This window comes from Myotis myotis, unplaced genomic scaffold, assembly GCF_014108235.1.
Source record: "Myotis myotis isolate mMyoMyo1 unplaced genomic scaffold, mMyoMyo1.p scaffold_m19_p_1, whole genome shotgun sequence".
Lineage (NCBI taxonomy): Eukaryota > Metazoa > Chordata > Mammalia > Chiroptera > Vespertilionidae > Myotis > Myotis myotis.
In genome coordinates, this window is record NW_023416313.1 from 116203766 (window position 1) to 116228007 (window position 24242).

At 49.3% G+C, this 24242-nt stretch overlaps 1 protein-coding gene across 8 annotated transcripts in view; it reads left to right on the top strand.

The window, feature by feature from the left end:
- PML (PML nuclear body scaffold) overlaps window positions 1–24242 on the top strand; it is a 47137-nt gene that overhangs the window by 20020 nt on the left and 2875 nt on the right. For 2 of the 8 annotated variants that reach the window (XM_036348529.1, XM_036348537.1), the window contains exons 3-8: window positions 4313–4893; window positions 6376–6446; window positions 12216–12353; window positions 12705–12957; window positions 13984–14036; window positions 23221–23371. In XM_036348529.1, the coding sequence (XP_036204422.1) occupies window positions 4313–4893; window positions 6376–6446; window positions 12216–12353; window positions 12705–12957; window positions 13984–14036; window positions 23221–23371 (1247 nt within the window). Of the gene's footprint in view, window positions 1–4312; window positions 4894–6375; window positions 6447–6994; window positions 8708–10273; window positions 10895–12215; window positions 12354–12704; window positions 12958–13983; window positions 14037–14601; window positions 15784–23220; window positions 23372–24242 lie in introns of those variants that run through there. The other 6 variants (XM_036348534.1, XM_036348541.1, XM_036348550.1 and 3 more) reach the window with 6 other exon arrangements.

The following is a 24242-nucleotide window of genomic DNA, read 5'->3' on the forward strand; positions in this document are numbered from 1 at the left end:
TATCAATATACACCTTTTCTTTTCCTTACTGCTATCTCTGTAATCATCTAAAACAAAATAAATAACTCTTATGTCCCTTAACTTGCTTTTCTTACTATAGGATGCCGTGAATATCTTTCCAAAAAATATACAGTTTTGAGTTCTTAGATAGTTGCATCTGTTGATTGTATGACTTCTTCCATTTCTTTTGTGGTTATAAGGTCTTTACTATTATGAGAATAGTCAACTATAGTATATCTATGGAAGCATCTTCACATTTAATTCTGTGAGTCATCAGAATTAATGTATCATGGAGTGTGTATAAAGCAAAGCTCTAACTTGATCCACACCCCCCCCCCCACCATACCAGCCATTTCCCCCTGATTCCAATTGTTGAAAACCCCTTTAATAGCCATTAGTTTGGCATGCTTTCTGCATTGTATAAACTATTCTTGTAGATGTCAAAGCCTATTTCAGGGCTATCTGGTCTGTTCTGCTGATCTTTCTCTTGAATTTAATAATGAAAGTTCTAGAATGTGTTATAGAACTAGTTCCACACTTTTAATAATGAAAGTTCTATAATGTGTTATCTAGCAGAGAAAATTCCCCTTCCTTACACTGATTTTTCAGAAATTTCTTACCTGTATGATCCATTTATTCCATCATGTGAAATTTAGAATCAGTTGGTTAAGTTTCAAAATCTCATTTGTAAACTTTTGCTAAAATCTCTCAGACAAGCTGCAGCTGGTGACAGCATGCCCCAAACCTGTCAATAAAAGGCCCAAGACCTGACACTAGCATCAGCCTGCCTTGCTTCACATCTGGGCCTCCAAGCCCAATCCAAGTAGCAAATAACAGCCGTCTGCAGATCTTCCTATAGCTCCTGCCAGGTGGCCCAAGCAGTGGCTGACTTTGCACCTCCCTGGAGGTCCTAAAGCCAGTGCACCCAGTATACAGCCTCAGATCATAGCAGATTACAACTCTACACATCCACAAGCGACACACACAAGAAGCAGATTCAGTGAGCACCAAAGCCCCACTGAAGCAAGTCCTGCTCCATAGGGGTGTTTTCTGCACAGCAGCTCTCCCACTATTGTTGCAGCTAGTCCTCACAGCCAATTGGCTTAGAAGTCAACTCCTCCCAGTTACACCAACAGCAATCAAGGTTCAACTACAAGACTATGCACACAGCCCACACAGGGGTGCACCTAGAGTGCCCAACTCAGGTGATTGGGGAGGCTGAGCCACTAGGCCAGCCGTGGGCAAATTACAGCCCACGGGACGGATCCGGCCCGTTTGAAATGAATAAAACTAAAAACAAAAAAAGACCGTACCCTTTTATGTAATGATGTTTACTTTGAATTTATATTAGTTCACACAAACACTCCATCCATGCTTTTGTTCCGGCCCTCCGGTCCAGTTTAAGAACCCATTGTGGCCCTCGAGTCAAAAAGTTTGCCCACCCCTGCACTAGGCCCTACAGGACACATACTACATTCTGCCAATCCCAGGAGACATAGCAGCTCTACCTAGTACATAAAAACAAACACAGGGAAACAGCCAAAATGCAGAGACAAAGAAACATATCAAAAATGAAAGAAATGGAAGCAAACAAACTACTGGATACAGCGTTCAAAACCATGGTTATAAGGATCTTCATGAGACTTTCAAGGATCTTAGTGAGAATGTCAAAGACATGGAAAAGGGCCAGTCAGAAATTAATACAGTAACTGAAATAAAGAATAATTTACAGGGATTCAATAATAGAGTAGAGGATTCTGAGAATCAAATCAACGATTTGGAATATGAGGGAGCAAAAAATCCCAATCAGAAGAGCAAAAAGAATCCAAAAATATAAGATGGTGTAAGTAGCTTCTGGAACAACTTCAAGTGTACCCACAATTTGCTTTAGGGGGGTGCCAGAGGAAGAAGAAAGGGAGAAAGATATTGAAAACCCATTTGAAAAAATAATGACAGAAAAATTCTCCTACCTGGTGAAAGAAATAGACTTACAAGTCCAGGAAGTGCAGAGAACGCCAAACAAGAGGAATCCAAGGAGGCCCACACCAAGAGACATCATAATTAAAATGCCAAGGGTTAAAGACAAAGAGATAATCTTAAAAGCATCAAGAGAAAAGCAGTTAGTTACCTGCAGGGGAGCGCCCATATGACTGTCAGCTGAGTTCTCAACAGAAACTTTGCAGGCCAGAAGGGAGTGGCAAGAAATATTCAAAGTGATAAATAGCAAGGAACTACAACCAAGAGGATCAAGCCCTGACACTTTACCTTCTTGGGTGACTTTGGAAGGTTGAGAGCCAGCAACACTGAGGACCAGTGCCTGATTGGAGTCAGGCAGACTATCAGGCTTTCTGTTGTCAGTTCTAGGACAAGTTAGTCTCAGTAATTGAGGCCAAAATGGCCCCGGCTAAGAGCCTTTCTCCTGGCCTTAGGTGGGCTAATGTATTATCATTGCCGGTTAGAGTAACAATATTTCTGGGAAAGTAAATAACAATATTTTTCCTGGTAATATATGAAGCAGTGTTGCAATGGTTAAGAGCATGGACTCTGAGCCAGACTGCTTGTGTTTTTATATTTGCTATTGCTGCTGTAACAAATTACCACAAACTTATGGGCTTAAAACAATACAAGTTTATTATTGTGTAGATCTGGAGATTAGAAGTCTGAATTGGGTCTCATTGAGATGAAATCAAGATGTCAGCAGAGTTGTCTTCCTTCTAAAGCAGGGGTGGGGAACGTCTGGTCCGTGGACTGTATGAGGCCCTCGAAATCATTTGGTCTGGCCCTGCCAAGGCATTAGGGGTGAGTTTAATGTTTGACCACCTGTAGCAGGCTAATTTTTAAGCTGATAATTTTGTATGGCCCAAGAATGATGTTATAAATATCCAAATGGCTCTTGGCAGAAAAAGGTTCCCCACCCCTGTTCTAGAGGCTGCCTGCATTCCTTGATTCATGACCCACCCCCTTATATCTTCAAAGCCAGCAGGATAGTCTCACTTTGACCTCTGCTTCTATGATCACTTCTCCCTTCTTTCACTCTCTTGCCTCTTCCCTTTCCTTTATCAGGCCTTTGTGATCACATTGGGACCATCCTGATAATCCAGGATGATCTCCCCATCTTATGATTCTAAATGTAATCACACTTGCAAAGCCCTTTAGCCATGTAAGCTACCATATTCACAGGTTCTGGGAATTGGTACACGGATGGGGGCCATTATTCTGCCTACCACAGTTTGCATCTTACCACTTACTAATTGTGTGACCTTGGACAAGTTGTTTTTTTACCTCTTGTTCAGCTTCCACATCCTTAAAATGGGTATAATAGTTTCTGCCCCATAGGATTTTGGGAGGATTAAAGGAGTTAATATTTTATCATTTATGATTGTGTCTGACATATGGTAAATGCTATATAATTATCTGCTAGCTGAAATCTATTAAAAAAATAAAAATATACACATTCTTTGATCTAGCAATACTTTTTTTTGGTCATCTCCATCCTAATGGAGGCTACATAAAGTATTGTCCATATTAGCCAAAAAGAAAAAGAAAGAGGAAAAGAAAAAAATGCATAAACAGGAAGTCATTGTTATGTCTGTTAACAGGAGAATGACTGAATCAGTTGTAGTCCATCTGGAATATAATGAGCTATTAAAGAAAATACATTAGCTCTATACTTAAAAAACCCAGAACAATATCCTGAATGAAAGTTATATTAGAGGAGGAAGTTATGCATGATCTCATTTTTTAGAGCACAAGTATCAACCCCCCAAAACTGCTGTATTTATTTGAGCTAACTTTTAAACCTCTGAATGTCTAATTTTCTTCATCTGTGAAATGAGGATAACAATCATTTTCCCCTAACTGGCTAGATCTAGCAAGGATGAAGTGGGATGAAATGTATCTAGTCCTTAGAATCCTGCAAGCAGCTGCATAGTCTGGATATTTGTGTAAAGTGGTTTGTTTGAATGGAGAGAGGTGTGAAAGGATGTACCCAGGATGGTTACCTGGTTACCTCAGATGTGGGGAAAGGAAATTCAGAAGTGGTGGGAAGAGATGATTGATGTTTTAAAAATGTCTTTGCATTGTTTCGTGGATGGAGACTACTAGCCACTGTTACTTTAGTAACTTCCATATTCTAATGTTTTATTGGTAGTTTGGATACTACCACCATAACAACAAACACTGAATTGGGGAAAGCACAAACCTGGAAACATACCATGATTCAAAATTTGTCATATTTTTAAGAGGAATGAATAAAAAAAGGGGGGGGGGGAGCAGGAGAGCCCTAAATCAGGCCTGCCTTTTATGTCCGCAGCATCTACTGCCGAGGCTGCTCCAAGCCGCTGTGCTGCTCTTGTGCGCTCCTGGACAGCGGTCACAGTGACCTCAAGTGCGACATCACCGCAGAGATCCAACAGCGGCAGGAGGAGCTGGACACCATGACGCAGGCATTGCAGGAGCAGGACAGCGCCTTCGGCATGGCGCAGGCGCAGATGCGGTCAGCTGTTAGCCAGCTGGGAAGCGTGCGCGCCAACCTGGAGGAGCTTATCCGCGCACGTGTACGCCAGCTGGTAGCCCATGTGCTGGCGCAGGAAAACGAGCTGCTGGAGGCAGTGAACGCGCGGTATCAGAGCGAGTACAGGAAGATCGCGGGCCAGTTGGGCCAACTGGACGCTGTGCTGCAGCGCATCCGCACGGGCAGCGTGCTCGTGCAGAGGATGAAGCGCTATGCCTCGGACCAGGAGGTGCTGGACATGCATGGCTTCCTTCGAGAGGCGCTCCGCCGCCTGCGCCAAGAGGAGCCCCAGAGACTGCACGCCGCTGTGCGCACTGATGGCTTCGAAGAATTCAAGGAGCGCCTGCAGGACCTCGTCTCTTGCATCACCAAGGGGACAGGTAAGCTGGCCTGTTTACCATTTAGGGCTTGTGCCTTGCTGCCCCTGAGGAAGGCGGGGCAGGAAAGATCATTTCCTGTGACAGAAAGGGAAACGGGCTTTTTTATTGTCTCTTGGGTTTGACCACATCGTAGGTTCCAGGACACAGGATAAGGTGGAAAGGAGCCCCTGACTTGGGGCTGCAGCCGCTCAGAGGGGTCATGTTTTACTAATGTACAAGACCCTGTGAATTAGCTGTGATCTTGTGACCCTTGGGGAAGTTAAGAAACTACAGTGCTGAGAACTAGACCCAATATCATTTTAGCCCCAGAGGGACCGACCACTCCAGGAGATTCTCTTAAGCCGCCTGTGTTCAGCAACAGAGAAGTCAATTGGGATATGAGGTCACGCAGATGTGGACTGGGAAAACCCCCTGGGGTGACTGGGTGCTTACCCCAAAGAACACTATGGCTCAGTGGAGATTATTTGCCACCAGAATGGCCTGCCATCTGGACCAGCTGCCACTTTGTGGGCCCTGCCTGATATTGGGTACTTGGGAGGTGGAAAAGAGCAGACCAGTTCCTCACCTCAAGTTGTCCAATCCAACTGGGAGACAAAATGGGGGCATATCACATAGCTGGAGAAAGAGACAGAGCTTGGCTCTGCAGTCCAAATTCAGGCCTTATAGCAGCTCTAAAGAGCTGGATATGGCAGGGGACTTTCAAGAAGCTTTCAAGGGGTGGGATGAGCGAGAGGGCCTCCAGGGTGAGGAGGCTTTAATGGCTTTTTGAGCAAATCTCTGGGGTGGAATCTGAGCTCTGGACAGCTGGTATGAAAAAGGGGAAGGCAGCTAAGAATCTGAAGGCCCCAAGGCAGGTGTCAGTGAGAAAGGGCTCACTCCTTCCTGCCATTGGAGCTGATGGATATGGGCTCATAAAAGTAAAGTCTAGAGTGGGCACGGACTTGTGCCTTCTCCGTCAATGCAGTGAATGTTACCCCGTATACAGGAAATGACCCCACAGACGTTTAGACAGCTTGCCTTGGGGGTTGTAACTGGGCAGTGACAAAGAAAGGAGTTACATATTTTAATCCAAAGCATGAGAGATTTAGATTAGATTTAATAAAACCCAGGCTTCAGGTCAGAAGAGTGTCATGGAGAAGACAGCAAGCAGTAGCACCTTTAGCATCGTTCACATATTGCTTTGGTGTTGGCTTAGAGATGGAGAGAGGTGTACTTGTTTGGGGCCAAAGGCAAGTGCTCACTGATGCTAATGCCACCCCTTTCTCCCTTCTGGCTGGGTTCATGCCCACTGCAGTCAGGGAGCTTTCCTTCCAACTCTTAGCCCCTCCATGGAGTGCGCCAGTGTTGTGAGAGGCCCTGGAGAATGGGTATCCAAGAAAAGCAATAGGCACATTCCCCCCTTCCCTCTTTTACTCTCCCAGGCCAGGAGCCCTCTCACCAGGAGTGTCCCTAGCCTGCTATGACCTTCTCTGTATTCTGCAGATGCAGCTCTACCCAGGAGAGCCAGCCCAGAGGCGACCAGCACTCCCAGGGAGCCTTCTGACGTTGATCTGGTGAGATGGGTTTGAGGTCTGGCAGGGAGGCGGTACAGTCCAGAAGGTCAGGCAGGTTGAGGGTTCCCCTATGTCAGAAAGGAAACCGAGTTTTGTCCCTGTATCTGCAGGTGATAGAGTAAGGAGGATACCTGGAAAATGAACAGCAAGTGGCTGGGCTGGAGTTTTCAGTAGGAGAGAGGATTGGTGGCTTTCTCTGGGTTCCTAAATGCCACAGTAGCTCTTGATGGGACATGAGCTCTTGATGGGTTCAGGAGCAGTTAAGCCTTAGGAGAGGACAGAAAACAAAGGAGGTGATCACTGATGGGCACTCCTGATGACCTCTCCCTTCCCTGCACCCCATCCTGGATATTTGAGTCTTTTCAGCAGGTGGACCTTTCCCTCTTCTTCCCCCAAACATGGTTCTTGGAAAGAAATGGAGAATGAGGCCATCCAGCAGCCTGGGGTCGATTGGTATGATTTCAGGGTCAGCATATATTCAAGAACCATAGTTTCTCAAGAGTTGGAAGCTAACGATCCCTCCTCTAATGTTTGCGTTCCCTTTGCAGTGCCCCTGACCTGTCACCGTTCAGCTTTCATGCACACACCCTTAAGGACAGGAAGCTCACTCATTTTTGAAGGCTGTCACTCCCATCTCTGGACTGCTCTGACTTAGAGTGTTTCCCTGGGTAAAAATGCAATGGCACCCCTCTGACTTGCCCTCTTGGGTGCTTGCATGCATGGCACTCTCCACCAGGATCAGTTTCCTCGGTCCCTTCCCGAACCAGGTATCTGGTCTCCTCCCCATCCTGCTTATCCAGGTTTGCATGTGCCTGCCTGTCCAGAACTGATCAGACATCCATGAAAAGCAGGTCTTCTGGTGTGGGTGGTCAGGGTGGCAAGCCTGCCTGGATTTGCTTTACTATAGCATGGCCCATAGGAGAGGGAGAATGGTGAAGGCTAAGGCAATCAGGAAAGGCTTCCTGGAGGAGGCAGGACTTTTAGATATGAGTATTTTACAGCTAAGAGAGAGCATAGAGTCTAAACCCCCCTTTTACAGAAGATGAAGCTAATATCCAGAGAGAGGGTTTGACTTAACCGGAGGCCTGGGGCGGGACTAGAAGCCAACTCCTGCCTTGGGTATCACATCCCTATATACTGTACATAGCTCCAAAAGTGACCAAAGGAAAAAAAAAAGACATTTTAATTGTTGGATAGGAAATATAATCATATGGTCAGAAATAAAAACAGAGAGAGAAATGTCTCACTCCCATCTTTTCCCCCCATCTGTCAGTTCTTATGCTCACATACCTATCTTTTTTTAACATTACATTTCCTTCCAGAATTTCTTTATGTAATTATAAGTAAAAACAATTATAGATATTTGCTTTTTCCATTCTCTTTTTGCACACAGGTAGCATAGTACCATGTATACATAGCATTGTGCCCCAGGCTTTTTCACCCCATCAAATATTCCTTCCTGGTGCCTTTTTGCACTTGCATGGTGGACCACTGACTATAGCACGCTTTATTCAGCCAGTTCTCTGTTGATGTATATTTAGGTTGTTTTGTATTACATACAGTGCTAGGATAATGTCCCCAAAGAAAGCATATGAATAATAGTGGAAAGTGCCCTGGGCCCACAGATCTCAGCTGTCTTCCAGGTGCCAGTTGCTAGTTGATGAACAGCAAGAAAGCCCATACTGTCCGTGTAAGGTCTAGACATTTTGCCGTGTCTTTATCTTGAGGTGACTTCTCACTACCCACTACTAAGTAGTTTGAACTTGGAGCATGAAAAGAATGCTCTTTTTTGCAGAGCCTCTTGTGGTCTTTAAGTAATAGGCTAGAGGAGGGGGTAGGTAGGCAGGTGGAGCTGGGAGAAAGGAAGGGAGTAACACTGTGAGTGCAAAAGACGAGTGAGGCAGCTCCAATGAGGCAGGCAGGTCTGGTTTGTTCCAGGAGAGTCAGGTCCGTCATCCAGGAGGAAGGCAGCTCCTAGATCCACATCCCTGTCTGGGCCTCTGGTGCCAACATTCATCCCCCCTGAAACTGTTGGTTAACTTTTATTGCAACGGTATGCCTAGGCAGAGATGACAAAACATGCCCACAGGTTTAACTAGGACTTCTGGGGGCGTGGGGTAGCTTGGGCATCCCCTCTTTTGTTTCTCATAGACTTTTTTTGCAATGATGTTACAATACTTTAATGAAAAAAATAAAAAATTTTAAAGCTATGAAACAATTATAAATCAGTCATCATATTTTTTTCTTACTGAGCCTCATGTGTCCCCTGCTTCGTTAATATTGGGGGTGGGTGTCAGGGAGGGTAGAATGGAGGCAAAGGGGAACAAACCCTGCCTTTGAGGAGTTCACGGCCCATAGGGAAAGGTCTTTTACTGACCAGCAGCCTGTAGAGCTAGACATGAAAGGTAGAGCAGGATCTTTTCAACTTAAAAAAGAAAGTTTTTTAATGGTGACAAAATACACGTAACATAAAATTTACCTATAAGTGGATTAGTGGATTATATGGTAATTTTATTTTTAATTTGTTGAGGAACTGCCCTGCAATTTTCCATAGTGGCTGTACCATTCATTCTACATTTCTACCAAAAATTGGGGTTCCAATTTTTCCACTTTCTCACCCATACTTATTTTTAATGTCCCCCTTGATATTTTAGAGAAAGAGGGAGGGAGAGGGAGAGGGAGAGAGAAAACATCTATGGGAGAGAGAAACATCGATCAGTTGCCTCCTGCATGCACCCCACAACCCAAGCATGTGCCCAGGGATGGAGCCTGCAACCCAGACAAGTTCCCTGACTGGGAATTGAACCAGCCTTCTTTCAGTGCATAGGACGATGCTCAACCAGCGGAGTCACACTGGCCAGGGCTACTTTTTTTTAAAAAAAATATATAATAGATGGTTTAAACTTTTTGGCCCTCACCCATTGTAAAAAATATATTTTTACATCTAACCTACACTCTGTAGAGTAGACATACACACATACCTTTAGTTAAAACAGAAGTTTTGCAAAACAAATGACACTTATACATGGGATTACTATATTTCCTGTTCTATGTAATATAAAAAATGCGGGTCATGACCCACTCGATTGCTTTCATGATCTACTAATGGGTCACAGTAAATATAGTTTGAAAAACACTGGCGTAGAGCACTCACTATAGACCGTGCACTTCCCTGGAGTCAGAGATTGTCCATTCTCTGCCCTTCCCCCACACAGGCTTCATTCTCTGATCCCAAGACAACTCTCCTCCCTTTTTGTAAATATGTTGTGCAAAAGAAACCCAGGATTGCCGTAACCGGTTTGGCTCAGTGGATAGAGCGTTGGCTTGCGGACTGAAAGGACTGAAAGGTCCCAGGTTTGATTCCGGTCAAGGGCATGTACCTGGGTTGCGGGCACATCCCCAGTAGGAGATGTGCCGGAGGCAGCTGATCGATGTTTCTCTCTCATCGATGTTTCTGGCTCTGGCTCTCTATCTCTCTCCCTTCTTCTCTGTAAAAAGAAGAAAAAAAAAAAGAAACCCAGGAATAGGGGAAGAAGGAAGTCAATCATTATAGCAGACAGCGGAGGAGCCCACAGCCCACATCAGAGCACTGATGATACCAAAAAGAGCACTGCCTGGCTCCGGTCTGGTACCCAGCACGTGGCCCCCTTGTACTGGGCCTTCCCTGTCTACTCCAGCCTGGGTTTGCCCAGATCATCGCTGGTGTCCTCTGAGAGTAGGCCTTGGCCACATCTTTCCCCACACAGGAGGGGCAAAGCTTGTCCCAACTAGGAAAGTATCCCGGGCCTTGTAATCTCACAGTCGGTCACCTGGCTTTTCCAATGCAGCTCTACTTGATGAAGGGCCCCTCTGCTGCGATGGAATGCCTTGCTTTCACCCTGTGGACAGACTGCGTGCTCCTGACTGATGATCATCACATAGAATTTGAAGCACCAGTGGTCAGGAGTGTGGGCCTCTCCTTTCAAAGGAGCACTTCCCACATCACTCACTCATTTTTACAAGCCGTTCAGCTTCACACAGTAGGGAAGGGTGGCAGGGGGATGTAAAGGAGGCAGAGACTGAAGAAAAGCAAGTTGCGCGGGCACTGGAAGGGAACTTTCATTTCACAGCACTGTTCAAACCCTATTAGGTCTGTGACCGTAGGAAATAATTTCCTCTCTTGTGCTTCAGTTTCCTTCTCTGTAGATTTGTGATAATCATAGGGTTGTACTTACCTCTTGTTTTAAAACTATATTTTTATTGTGGTAAAATTCACGTAAGGAAACTATTTCATTTTTTTAATCTTTATTATTGAAAATATTACATATGTCCCGTTTTTTCCCCCATTGGCCCCCTAGAAAACTATTTTAACCATTTTAAAGTATAAAATTCAGTTACATTTAGTACAGTCACAATCTTTTTTTGTTAATCCTCACCTGAGGATATTTTTCTATTGATTTTTAGAGAGAGTGGAAGAGAGTGAGGGAGGGAGGGAGAGAAAAAAAACAACAACACATCAACATGAGAGAGACACATCAATTGGTTGCCTCCTCGACCAGGGTCAGGGATTGACCTGCAACCCAGGTACATGCGCCCGACTGGGAATTGAACCCGCAACCCTTTGGTACGTGGGCTGATGCTCTAACCATGGAGCCACCAGCCAGGGCTACACTCACAATCTTGTACAACCATCCCAACTATCTAGTTCCAGAATATTTCCATTGCCTAAAAAGGAAACCCTGAAGCCATGAAGCAGTCACTCCCCATTGTGCCCACCCCCACCTCCTGGCAACAACCACATTGCTTTCTACATGTATACATTTAGCTATTCTGGATATTTCACATAAATGGAAATAAACAATATATATCCTTCTGTGGCTGGCTTCTTTTCACTCAGCATAATGTGTTCAAGGTTCATTCATGTGTGTGTATCAGAATGTTATTCCTTTTTATGGCTGAATAACACTCCGCTGTATGGGTGCGCCACATTTTATTGGCAGACATTTTGGGTTATTGTGAATAGTGTTTCTGTGAACATTCATATGCAAGTTTTTGTTGAAACATCTGTTTCCTGTTCCTTTGGATACATACATGGGAGTAAATTTGTTGAATCATGAAAATTCTGTCAGACTTTCTGAGGAGCTGCCTCTACTTCATTTGGGATGGGTACATGAAGCACCTGCACTGAGCCTGGCACAGGGCGGTAATAAAAACAGTCATCACCATCAGGTACTGAGTGCCAGGTGCTCTTTCTAGCATTTTACTTAGTAATGTACTTCATCCACCCTGCCTGGGGGGTAGAGAGCATGATTATTCCCATTTACAGAGAGGGCCTGCGGCCCCAGGAGTTTTAAGTGATTTGTCCAAGATGCGTTAGTGGCTATTCTGACACAGGCAGAGTTAAAGCCCCTCGGGCAGAGTGAAGGCCACAGGGAGGCCAGTTTCAGCTCAATAGAAGGGTGTCCTTCCTATTACAACTTGGCTGCTGTAGAGGAACTGGCTCCTGCAGCAGTGAGCATTTTGTCCCTGGAGCTGTGTAGGCTAGATGTCGAGCAAGCCTGGAGGAGTTGTTGGGCAGTGATTCCTGTATGCCAGCACCTCAGGGTCATGGGGTGCAGACATGGAGGGTGTGGGGAAGACTCCTGGTCCCTAAGGCTTCTAGGCTTTGGACTGAACAGCCTGTACCTATGGCTGGGTGAGGCCTTGGGAATTGGGCTGACCCTAGGCCTAGGTTCCCAGCCCTTATCCTGCTGCATAGTCATTTCTGATTCTCCTTTTCTGACTTTGCAGCCAGCAGGGGCACAGATAGCTCAGGTGCAGGCCCTGGGGCTGGCTGAGGCTCAACCTGTGGCTGTGGTACAGTCAGTGCCTGGGACACACCCTGTGCCGATGTACGCCTACTCCATCAAAGACCCCTCCTGTAGAGAGGTAAGTTTTCTGCAGTCCTGCCTCCCCTCCTGAGAGCCCAGATCCCAGCAAGAAGTAAGACGTGGAGTTGAGTGAGAACCCAGACCTTAGCACCTGCTCTATGCCCTTCCTTTCCCTCCGCTGCCCTGTCAGGAAGTTCCCTCTACACTAAGCATATGAGCCACTCCCAGGGCAGGCAGAGGCCGGTGGTTAGTAGGCAGGGCCAGTGTGCATGGCAACCTGGGAGGACTTTCTGTGTGGAGAGGCAGAGGGGAAGGCCACAGGCCCCAGCCACCCAGGTCTAGGTCTCTGCCCACCACCTTAGGGCCCCTGGAGGCTCCTGACCCGGCACTGTGACTTCCCACTGCACAGGAGGTCTCCAACACAGCCACGCCACAGAAGAGGAGGAAGTCCTGCCAGACCGAGTGCCGCAGGAAGGTTATCAAGATGGAGTCCGAGGAAGAGAAGGAGGCCAGGTTGTCTCTGAGCTCCCCCGAGCAGCCCAGGCCCAGCACCTCCAAGGCAGTCTCACCACTGCCCGTGGAGGGGTCCCAGAGCCCTGAGAGCCACACCGCAGGAAATGAGGAACTCACCAACCATGAGACTGGCGACTGTGGGGAGGCAGGTAGGGAGGTCAGGGACAGCAGAGGCTGAGGCCTGCATGCTGTTTTCCAGGGGCTGGGTGGGGCCCCTCTTCTGCATCCTGACCCACCCAGGGAGCCCAAAGCCAACAGCATTCCCTGTGTCCTGCCCTCAGCTGCTACCAGACGGGACAAGGAGAGCCCACAGTTTGCCTGGGGGGTGAGAGTGCATGTGGTTTATTTCACCATGTGCTTCGCTGGGATTCCAGTGTGGGGAGCACCAGGAGCTGAAGTTCACAGTTCCGTAGCTCCTTCCCCCAACACACTCATGCAGAACCTAGCACCGTGCCTCTACACAGCCTGGGTCTCCCCATGAAATGTTTGTTTGGTGGGTGTCTAGCACATTCCCAGAGAGGACTTGAGTAAAGGCCATGGACCCATCTGGTCCCAAATTTTTCTGCAAAGGCTACCGCCTGAAGGCCCTCATTTGTCCTAGATATCTTTCAGGGACACTGCCAAATAGGAAGTCCTTTGGCAAGACTAGAGGTCAACCCTTAGAATTCTGGAATGTTCAAGACAGTCCAGCCTTGTTCTCATTCTAGGTCCCAGCCCAGGCCCTGACCCTGCCCACACACCCAGCTCTAACTGATATTCCTTGCTCACAAATGCTATTGGTAAATCAAAAGGTTTTAACTAGATATAGGCTATTTTTTAACTGAACATTCTCACAGGTGTGAGAATTGGAATACACCAATGAGCTTCTTTAGGATTACAAAAGGTTCTAACCCAGGTGGTGCTTGTCAGGCCTCCACAGGGAGCAAATGCTGCTCTCAGGGTCAGCAGCTGAACCAGGTATTCACAGACAGGGCCCAGCAGGCAGTCGTGGAAAGCCACTGTGAATAAACAGATCCCATAGGCACACACGGTGAATGTTGGCATCCCCTCTTGCAGGCCACACATCACCCACCCAGTCCACTGGCCAACGAAGGTCCCCACGGGAGAGCGGGTGGGGTGGGTAGGAGCGGGCGTTCCCAGCAGGGCCTGACGCTGCCTCCTCTGCCTTGTTTCAGAGGAGCGCGTTGTGGTGATCAGCAGCTCCGAGGACTCAGATGCTGAAAACTCGGTGAGTGGCCCAGAAGTTTGGCTCGGGATTCCTGCCTCCCCCCATTCCAGGGGACACAACCACAGCAGGTGACTCTCAGACCTGAGCTGTCCTGAGGATAATCTTCAAAGGCCTGTGGGCCTGGACCACTCCAGCCCTCCCTCCAGATGAGGGGCCTTCAGTAACCATATATTCTCTTCTTAACTGCTGATAGAGTGCTTCCTTCCAGAGCTGTCTCTTTTCTGGACTAGGCATTGCCTTTGTTGGGAGCTTCCTTACGTATTTCTGTCCCCTCCTCAACAAGGAGGGTGGGCACAACTGAGGGCCAATTTGAGGGATTGTAAGGGCACAGGGCAGCACCACGTAGGGCTCACACAAGCAAATTTCACTCCAGGTAAGAAAGAACTTCTTTAAAGCCATCCAGTAAGGGGACAGTGGCTTATGGGTTGTGACCCTTCTGTCCCTGAGGTTTGTTAATGGGCAGTCCCCTGTCTAGGGGAAAAGAGGATCTGAACAGAGTGAAAGGTTGGACTGGGTGGCCCCTGAGTCCCTTCCAGCCCTCAATCTGAGGTTCTGTATTGGAAAGTGCTTGGAGCCCATGGAGACCGCTGCGACATACTCCCGGCCAACCCGCCCCCTGCTGAGAGCACTAAGAGCATCCCACACCTGCCGGGCCTCCCGTCTGCCCCGAGGTACATGCCGCTTCCTGGCTTGGCCTCCCCACAATCCCACCACGCAAGTCATCCCCGATGCCACATCTCCCAGCCAGCCTGCCGGGCACCAGGAGCATGCTGCCATCCACCGTGGGATCAGCCACCTGTCTCGCAGGATACAAAGAGCCATCCGCCTTCGTCACATCCACTTGCCACTCAAACCGTATTGTGCCCCCCGATGGACTTGTCCTTCCCCGATGGTCCAAGCCACTACCCTTGCCAATACAGAGCCTCCCAACCATCCTGCCAACCTCCAGGAGTGTCTTGCTTGCCTCCAAAAGCCAGCCATCAACCAACCCCGACTGGTGCAACGGGCAGGGCGGTCTCTTGGCCACTCCCTCCGGGGGTCCTCCCATTTAGCTCAGTGGCTCAACAGCTTCTTTGCTCTTCCTCCCTCTGTTGCTCCCCAGATTGATGCCTCTTTCAGAGGAGGCAGGGCAGGAGGCCAATCACCCCAGACTCTTGGGGCAGGAATCTCTCCCCAAGATTCTGACAGGACCCCTGTAGAGAATCCCCAAATCCAGGAAGTCCCCCCAAATGCAGCCCCATCACTCCTCTCCTCAGAGAGGCCCCCCACCAGCCCAGGTCCCCCTCAGACAAGCCTCTGAGAGCCCCAGTTGCCTCCCTCTACAACTGCTGCCCACCAATCTCTTATAACCTTGTGGCCAACACCCACGCCCTGCTCTGCCCCCTCCTCCATCCCTCTGCCCAGCCTAGCCCACACACCTAAAGGCCCTACAAGCAGTAGGCATGCATACGTCTTGGTCAAAGAGTGAACCGAGGAAGGAATGGTTGCATAGACTCTGGGCAAGGAGACTTTAGTCCTTGTTAGTTGAGAGGGCATGACAGATTCAGGCCACCACTCCTCACATGTCTGGGCTTCTGCTCAAGAAAAGAAAGCTTCTTTCGGCCTTTGTACCTCCCACTGTCCCTTCCCCCTACCCCAGGCCTTTCCACTGGGCTTCTGTCAGTATCTAAGACCATGAGGGCAGGGACTGTGTCAATCCTAGGACCTGGCAGATGTGGCTGCTCAATAAATGTTTGTTGAAAGATCACCCTTGCAAACCCTTCCTCCGTGACCAACAGATTCCCTACTGGACTTAGCTTTTGTCACTTCCCTGCCCTGAAACGTGGTTTCCTGTGGGGTTACTCTGTTCCTCTTTCCACCACATCAGAGGTAGGAGGTGGGGTCAAGGCCCTGTGTCTCCTGGGCTGTTTCCGTCCCACCATCTGATCAGACTGCCTGTGCCTTTGAGGTTCCAGGTCTTAAGGTGAACCCCACTTCCCTAGCTCATATCCGATGTCTTCCCGTTTTCCCCACATTCGGAAGACTCTGGCACCTGCCTTCTAAGGTTCCTCTCCCTTCCTCTTGGGGGACTACAGCATCCTCTACCCCAGCCTCTCTGCTCCTTGACCTCTCAGGGGTCTTCACTGCAAGGCCACCCCTGGAACCTCACCATCACTGAACTGTCCATCTCTAAACTGGCCCACTCAAGATTGACCATAGCCTCTGTCCCTTGAGCTTCCCATCGGTAACTTCCAGTACCTCCACTCCCTCCCACCCAGCTCCTCCTGGCCTCCAGTTAGGCCTGCCTTTCACAAACAGCCCTGGTGAGATTCAGTAGGTTGCCTCTGCACTGCTACCCAGAGCCAAATTCTGTTGGAGAAAATCAACGGGAAGAAAACCACAAAGGATAGTCAGTTGAAGGCACTCTCCAACCCTCCACCTCAGCTCACTGAACCTCCACAGCCTGAGATCTGGGCCCTCATCCCCAGCATCACTCTCGGCAGGTGACCACACCCTCTGCCCTAGGAAAACAACAGGAACCTTCAGATGGCAAGGGAGCCGTTGACATCTTGCTCTCCAGTATCCAACCACAGATTGACCTGATCCCATCACATTCCTCCCCCTGTCCCATTAGGGTGGAGGGACATCCACCTGTCTGGGACTCCTCTGTCCTGGCCCCAGCACCCCTGCCTCCTTGGGAGCCTACCCCATCTGCCAGTCCTCATCTCCATCTTCAAATACTTCCACTTCCTTAAGAGCCATAACTAAACATGCTGAAGGAAGTCTTCCCATCTCAGAACCTCTTTCCTTACCTCCCTGGGTGTCCCTTGCTCACCGCATTTCCCTGTTCTCCCTCATTGTGCCAGTGGACCCTGCCCCCAAGTCCAGTGGCCACCTCTAGTTGTTAATCTTGACCAGCATTGGAGCCTCCTGAGAGGCTGCTCCCCTTGGTTCGGGAGGGCCCCCTCCGCTCCCTCCTGCAGCCTGGCTGCTGCTCCTCTCCTTCAAGGTCTCTGTTCCTTTAAATGTTCCGGCTTTGGTTTTGGGCCTTCTTCCCTTTTGGTCTCTATACATTCCTATAATCTGAGCCAGGCCTGTGTCTTCACTTATAGCCAGAGGCTGTTGAGACCAGCACAGCCAGAGATTCTCCTACAGCTGTACTCAGATGTCCCAGAGAGACCTCAAACTCATCTCTTGCTCTGCTTGGTGAATTACGCCATCTGCCCAGTTACACAAGCTGAGACCTCGGAGCTGCCCAGGACCCCCCACCCCCCACCCCCCCGACACACACACACACATACCACACACCCTTTCTATTCCTCACAGCCAATCCATTTTGAGTCTTGTCTTTCCATGTTCTGAAATCTGGGCACTTTTTTCCATCCCATAATCTTGATAAGATTAAAACAAAATTGAGTCTGGGTGGAAGTAGAAGCCTGGGAAGAGATGATAGAGAAAAGGACTAGATGCCACAGGTCTCCCCAGACTTCCTGAGAGTCAAACAGAGGAACTGATTCCAGCTGTTTGGGTGGTGGGGTATCAGGCTAATCTTCAGCTGTGGGCAAGGAGCCAGGTGGTGCCTGAGGGCATTGCAGGTGATGAAGAATTAGCTGCTCACCTCGGAGACTAGCTCTGGAGGCATGGAGAGAGCCGGAGGACCAATGGCTTTTGTGTAGGTATTCATCAGACACAGTTTTAAAATTAACCATTACAGAAGTCCCAAACCTTTTGAAGAAATTTTAAAAGAAAACAAATGAGGTCCTCCTGGTGCATTTCTTACCCACCTTCCATGCCCCTTCCAGACCCCTGGTGCTCCTAGAGCAGTGGTTTTCAACCTTCCTAATGCTGTGACCCTTTAATACAGTTCCTCATGTTGTGGTGACCCCCAATTTCATTGTTACAAATTGAACATGATTAAAGCATAGTGATTAATCACAAAAACAATATGTAATTATATATGTGTTTTCTGATGGACTTAGGCGACCCCTGTGAAAGGGTCGTTTGACCCCCAAAGGGTCGCGACCCACAGGTTGAGAACCGCTGTCCTGGAGTATTTGAAGCAGCTTGGAGAGAGGGAGCAGGGTGACATTCCCTGGGTGCCCTGGACTCCTGCATTCCCATGCCCTTTCCTCTCCATGGCCTTTCTCACCTTCCAGTGGCAGTTGTGGAATACAGACCTGCTAATGTGCCACACCTTCCCAGGGTAACAGGGCATGTAAGCACCGCCCCCCTTTCCTTGGGCTGTAGGTGTGTCAGTTGCTGCAATGTAGACCTGTCTGGAGGCTCTGGTGCAGGCCTGCTGGCTCGGGGAGAGACTGAGCGAATGGGAGACTGCTCTGAAAGTGGCCTTGCCCCTTCCGATGAGGCAGTAGTTGGGTGGAGGGGCGAGACGCAGGCTTGGTGGTGGACATCTGGGGTCAGCAGTGCCTCTGCCATGGGCCCTGTGTTAGGACCCAAAGCAGAAAAAAAAATGGGTGTTCTCACTACCCTTGTGACAGATGATTGGCCCCAGGGCCTGGCATCAGGAAGACTAAGTGGAAGCGGTAGGGGGCCTATGGAGGAGGAGGGGCTGTGTCAGAAGTGGCAGTGGAAGGGAGGCCTGTGGGGAGCAGCTGATCCAGGGGAGGGACAGTGATGCTGGTGAGTGTGTATCAGAAAAATAGGTGCTCCTCTGGGAAGATGTGAGCCGTGTCCCCCGAGGGACAGCAGCAGCCGGCAGAGGGGTTGGAACAGTGGGCATGGGGGCCACAGGTGAGCTAACGAGGTGGGCCCATTCACAGATACAGGTGAAGCATCTCTGGGGCCTTCCAGACTTTTCAAGAAAGATCTGGGGTTTTGTATCTGCAAAAACTAGCAGTGCATGTCTTGCCAAACTGATCCCTACTGTTGCTTAAGCTTGACTGCTGAGAAAGTCCCTTGGGAGCTGGGGACTCTTGATAAGCAATAATGTCAGGTACTAGGCAGATATCTTCTGGTTACTAGATGCTGAATCTCAAAGGGTTTAGCTCCTATCTGGCTGATGACCAAACATGGACAATCCTTCTCAACCCTGCCTGACACTTGATCACTTGGGGTTTTACCAATGACAGATTCCTAGGTCCCATCCACAGAGAACCTAATTGAATTGATCTGGGATGGAGCCTGGGCATCAAGAGTCTGTTAAGCTGCTAACGCAGAGCCAAGGAGAGAACCCTGAAGGAGCTGGGGGATTCAGTTGTCAGAGAAGTGCTGCTAAGATGTGTGTGTATCAGTCTTGAATGGAGGTGACACATATCTCCTGGGATACTACCCAGAAGGGGAGAAGAGAACTGGACCAAGGAAACAGTCCATTAGCCAAGTATAATAAAAAAATAAATTCCTGTATTTCTTTGCATCTTTCAAAGGGATCCAACTCATAACACATAGCAGCACTTTTTAAATTCCTCCTCTTCTCTCAGCTGTCATCATCTCCCACTCCCTAGGTCCTCAAAGTGTTTTCCCCACCACTCACTTTCTAGTCCTCACATAGGCACTCTCACCTGTCCCCACTTCATTTCTGCCCCATTCCTTTCCCAGCCAAGAAACCTCAGCTTTTACCAAGGAAAGGCCCTTTCCTGGCTTCTTGGGTTCTGTTTTCACGCACTGTCCCTCTCTGCTCCCCCACCCACTCAATTATGCTGATTGTGGAATAGGTTGAGGTGTGTGGGGTGGGACATGAGGGTGTTCCTTAGTGAGCAGGGGTAGAAAGGTGTTTTGTGTCTGGGCCTCTATATGCCAATTGCCCTTTAAAAAGTCTTTTTTAAATGTGCCGGTACTTCCCAGGGTGGGGGAATTGAGTTTACAGATGGCTGGAGTTCAGTGGAAGGTGTTCCCATGAGACCAGCCCCACAGAAAAGCCATACTTTATGGAAGTCCCCAAGGGCAAGAGGCACATGGGAGCAGGAGGAGTTGGGGCTGGGAGATCCAGCTTTCCTCCATTGACAAGCTCAGCAGAAGGGAGCCGGTGCCCTTTCATTAGGGAAGCCTGCAGGGTCTTCTGTAAATTCAGACAGGACATTCCCATGACTGTAAAAGAAAGTGACCCAGGACAATGGCAGGCTCTAAAAATGAGGTTCTGATGGCCATCATAAGTGACCCTCCTATAAAGATGGGGGAGCAGGCCCAAAGATGCAGTGTGCTGCTCTCCAGGAGGCTTAGCTGGAAGAAATATCCTCAAGAAATATTCTGGCTCTAAGGCCTGAAGAGACACCACAGAAGGAAGGAGGCAGGTGGAAGCCCTCAGGGCCACTGCATGTTTGGAGCCAAAAGAAGGCAGAAGAGAAAGCCTAGTGTATCATGTCAGTGGGTGGCAGAGAGGATTCAGCCAAGGGAATGGATCTTCAGATATTAGTAAGAGAGCTGAGGCCAAGGTGAGGACATAGCAAGGGGAGTTCAGCTCTCCGCCAGCTATCAACTTCAAGGAAGATTCTGTAGAAGACTCCTTACAAGGGAGGGAGGAGGCCAGGACATGAGACAAGAGTCAGAACCAGTTGTGTAAAACTAGGGGCCCACTGCACGAATTCGTGAACCTTAAAAGGAACTGTGGGCTGCGAGGCACAGGGATGGTTCTCGGCCCCCACTCCATGCCCCCACCCAGCCCCTCCTGCTACAGCCCCTGGTCCCCTGTCTGCTGGCAGCTTTGCTCCCGCCACCACCATTCCCATGTGCTGATGGCACTGGCCCCACTCACACCTGCTGATGGTGTGGAGTGACTGGGGCCGGCTCCAGCAGAGGGTAGGAGTGGGGCTGGTGCTGGCTGTGGGTGCGAGCAGGACCATGGGCGGCAGCAGGTGTGAGAGGTGGCTGCCGGCTCCAGTCACCCCTCAGGAGCAGAGGGAGGTGGAGAAGCCCTGAGGGGTGATGGGGGCCGGAAGGCACTGCTTGCACCCGCTGACAGTGCCAAACAATCAGGGCCAGTGCTGGGCACTGGTAGTGGGTGTGAGTGGAGGCTCTGGCACCAGCAGCAGGTGTGAGCGGGGCTGGCGCCAGCAGCAGGTACAAGCACTGGGTGGGACCGTGACACACAGGAACAAAGAATTTTCAGTAACCACCAGAGGCTCGCCCCCATGATAGTGACTAGTGCCCCGCCTTGGTCCGGTGCCCCCACTTAACCTGCTCCACCATCCCACTGTGGCCAATGCCCCCATGTTCCATGCTCTGCCGCCTGCTGCCGACACCCGCCATGTTCCACACGCACCCACCGGTGGTCAGCGCTCATCATAGTGACCGGTTGTTCGGTTGTTCCACTGTTCGGTCTATTTGCATATTAGGGTTTTATATATATAGATTAGCCTTGGACATGTGGCAGATTCAAGATACCAATATGCAAGGCATTTGACAAATTCTCTTATTAGGACCTTCTGTCTAAAGTCCAGGGACTCAGGCTTCTCTAAGTAAAACCAGCTCTGGATGGATTTCTATTGAATATTTCTATCACTGACTGGGAGGAAGTTGGTGATGAGCGTGGGGTAGAGCTATGAAATGCAAACAAAAGTAAAAATTAGCCACTCCTAGGAATATCCAGCACATGTTAGCTGTGGTTAACAATGACTTAGCTTTTGGTTGAATTTTTATTCATTAAATGTTTCACCTGGAGAGTAGAAGCGCCTAGGACAGTGGTTCTCAACCTTGGCTGCACATTAGAATCACCTGGGAATCTTTTTAAAATCCTGATTTCTGGGCCTCATCCTCTGGAAATTGTGTTTCTTTGTTATGGTGTGAGGCCACAACAATAGTAACAAAGAAACAGAATTTCCGGAGGATGAGGCCCAGAAATCAGGATTTTAAAAAGATGCCCAGGTGATTCTAATGTGCAGTCAAGATTGAAAACCACTGGCCTAGGAGAATGTGCTAATTATCTTCCATGGACATTAGTCAGAGGCAGGGTTCATATAGGCCTCAGATAGTCGCAAGTGAAGCCAACTCCATCAACCAGCCAGAGGCAGTCCATAGAAGGAAAGACCAAGGCCAGCTCTGACCTGTGTCCCAGCAGTTCCCGCAGCCAGCCCTGGACGCTTGCCATGCCCTTCCCTCCGAGTCTCTGGCTGATGTCCATAGGTGGCATTCACAGGAGGTTCTGAGCAGGCCACCAAAGACAACATCTGGGTTTGGCAGCTGTGCAGATAACGAGCAATTAACTCTACATCATGAGAGAACACTTCTCCCTCTGTAGCCCCAGCCCCTTGGAAGCTGGAGGCCTTCCCCTTCACCAGAGACCTTCCAAATTTTTCTTGCCCCTCCCAACCTGTGCTCACCCCAGACGAGCCTCAGGCTTCCCTAAGCCGCCAGCTCCTGGTTGCTGTCTGGCAGCCTCTAGGCTCTGAGCTTTATCCCTCCACTGCTCTCAGTGCTGGGCTCTGTGTGTCTACCTAGGTGTGTGTCCTAGAAGCTAAGCCAGGGATCTTCGAACTTTTTAAACAGGGGGCCAGTTCACTGTCCCTCAGACGGCTGGAGGGCCAGACTATAGTTTAAAAAAAAACTATGAACAAATTCCTATGCACACTGCACATATCTTATTTTGAAGTAAAAAAACAAAACGGGAACAAATACAATATTTGTATTTGCATGTGGCCCGCGGGCCGTAGTTTGAGGACCCCTGAGCTAAGCAGTCCTCCTCCTCCCCTTTGCATAGGACACTGATACCTCAAACGGCTTTTGGAACAAGAAAAGCCAGGCTCCTGGCCCCTTCCAGAGAGACATCTGGGGTTCAAGATAAGACTCTTTCCTCCTGTCCCCAGTTTGTGTTTCTTCTGAGTCTGCTCAGAGATCAACTGAGAAGCAGGCACCTTGAGCTGTACCCACACAATACTGGCCCCGCTCCCAAGCCTCCACACCCCCACACACACTTGTGTTAATATAGGTTCACAAATTCACATCTCTCCATGCATACCCAGAGGTACACACACTTGCCCACATGATCTCATCCTCTTATCCCTCCTCATTAGTGCATGTGCACTGGCTAAAACACAGCCTGCACAAGTGCACTGCGTTCTCACTTAGACACACACCTTCCCTTCCACAATAACATGCCCTTGGTCATGTGCATGCAGATGCCCAGGCCGTGCCAACTTGCTCATGTTCGCACACGTGTGACTATACACACCTGCTTACCAGCACATGCTCCCATGACCAATGTGCTCCCTCTCACCCTCCGGACCCCTGACCTGTCGGTTTTTCTGTATTGCAGTCCTTCCGAGAGCTGGATGACAGCAGCAGCGAGTCCAGTGACCTTCAGCTGGAGGGCACCAACTCCCTCAGGGTCCTGGATGAGAGCCTCACAGACCTCCAATCAGAAGTCAGGCCCCTGGTTTTCTTTGACCTCAAGATTGACAATGAAAGTGGGTTCTCTAATGACCATTCCCACCCCTTTCTAACTTAGTCTCTAAGTCCCCAAGATAAGTACAAGCAGAGCCATCTGCAGGGTCCAGGAGAGCCCTGAGCTCTGGCCAGTGACCACAGCCAGAGAGGGGAGAGCGAGTGCGCACTGCATCTCCCCTGGGACTCCCAGTGCCCGCTCCGTTGTTTGAATGAGGACAGCTGCCTTGACCAGTGCCTGAAAGTGTGAGGCAAGCGCCTCCAGGAGCTCACCTCTGAGGAGTGCTTCTCTTCCTTGGAGAGCCTTGGGAAGACACCTCTAAACAGAACCCAATGTTTGTAGAAAATCACTGCTATGAGACCAGCAATGCAAGCCAGGCATTGGGCTGTGATTGCACATTTCTAGGTATAAGACCCATTCCACAGTGGGCTGCAGAGGGAGGCCAACAGAGCTGAAGTCACAGAGAGATATGACCTCTCCCAGAAGCCCCTCAACTCCTGTAGTATTTGCTGAGGCCCTGCCTTATGGCACAGTCTCGGCCTGGGGCTAGCCCAGCCAGCCAGAAGCAGCAGGTGTTCCCGCAGGACAGGGAAGTCACTCACAGCCCTCACAAGAGGCTCTGGGCCACACTCTGAGTGCAGTAGATTGGGCCGGTGTGTTGTATATCTCAGAGCTCCAACTGGCTGGGAGCCTTAGCTAAGTGATTGGTGGGACTGGAGGCAAGGGTAGGAAGTGGAGGGCTAGGTAGAAACTGTGAAAGGTCTCAAGGGTAGTGGGGTGAAGCTGACAGAAGAGAGACAGGAGGGGCCTGGATCTAAAGGGTTTGGTGAACTTGGAGGCAGGTGGCAGGGGAGCGGGGAATGGACTTCCAGCCAGTGAGCAAGGCATTTGAG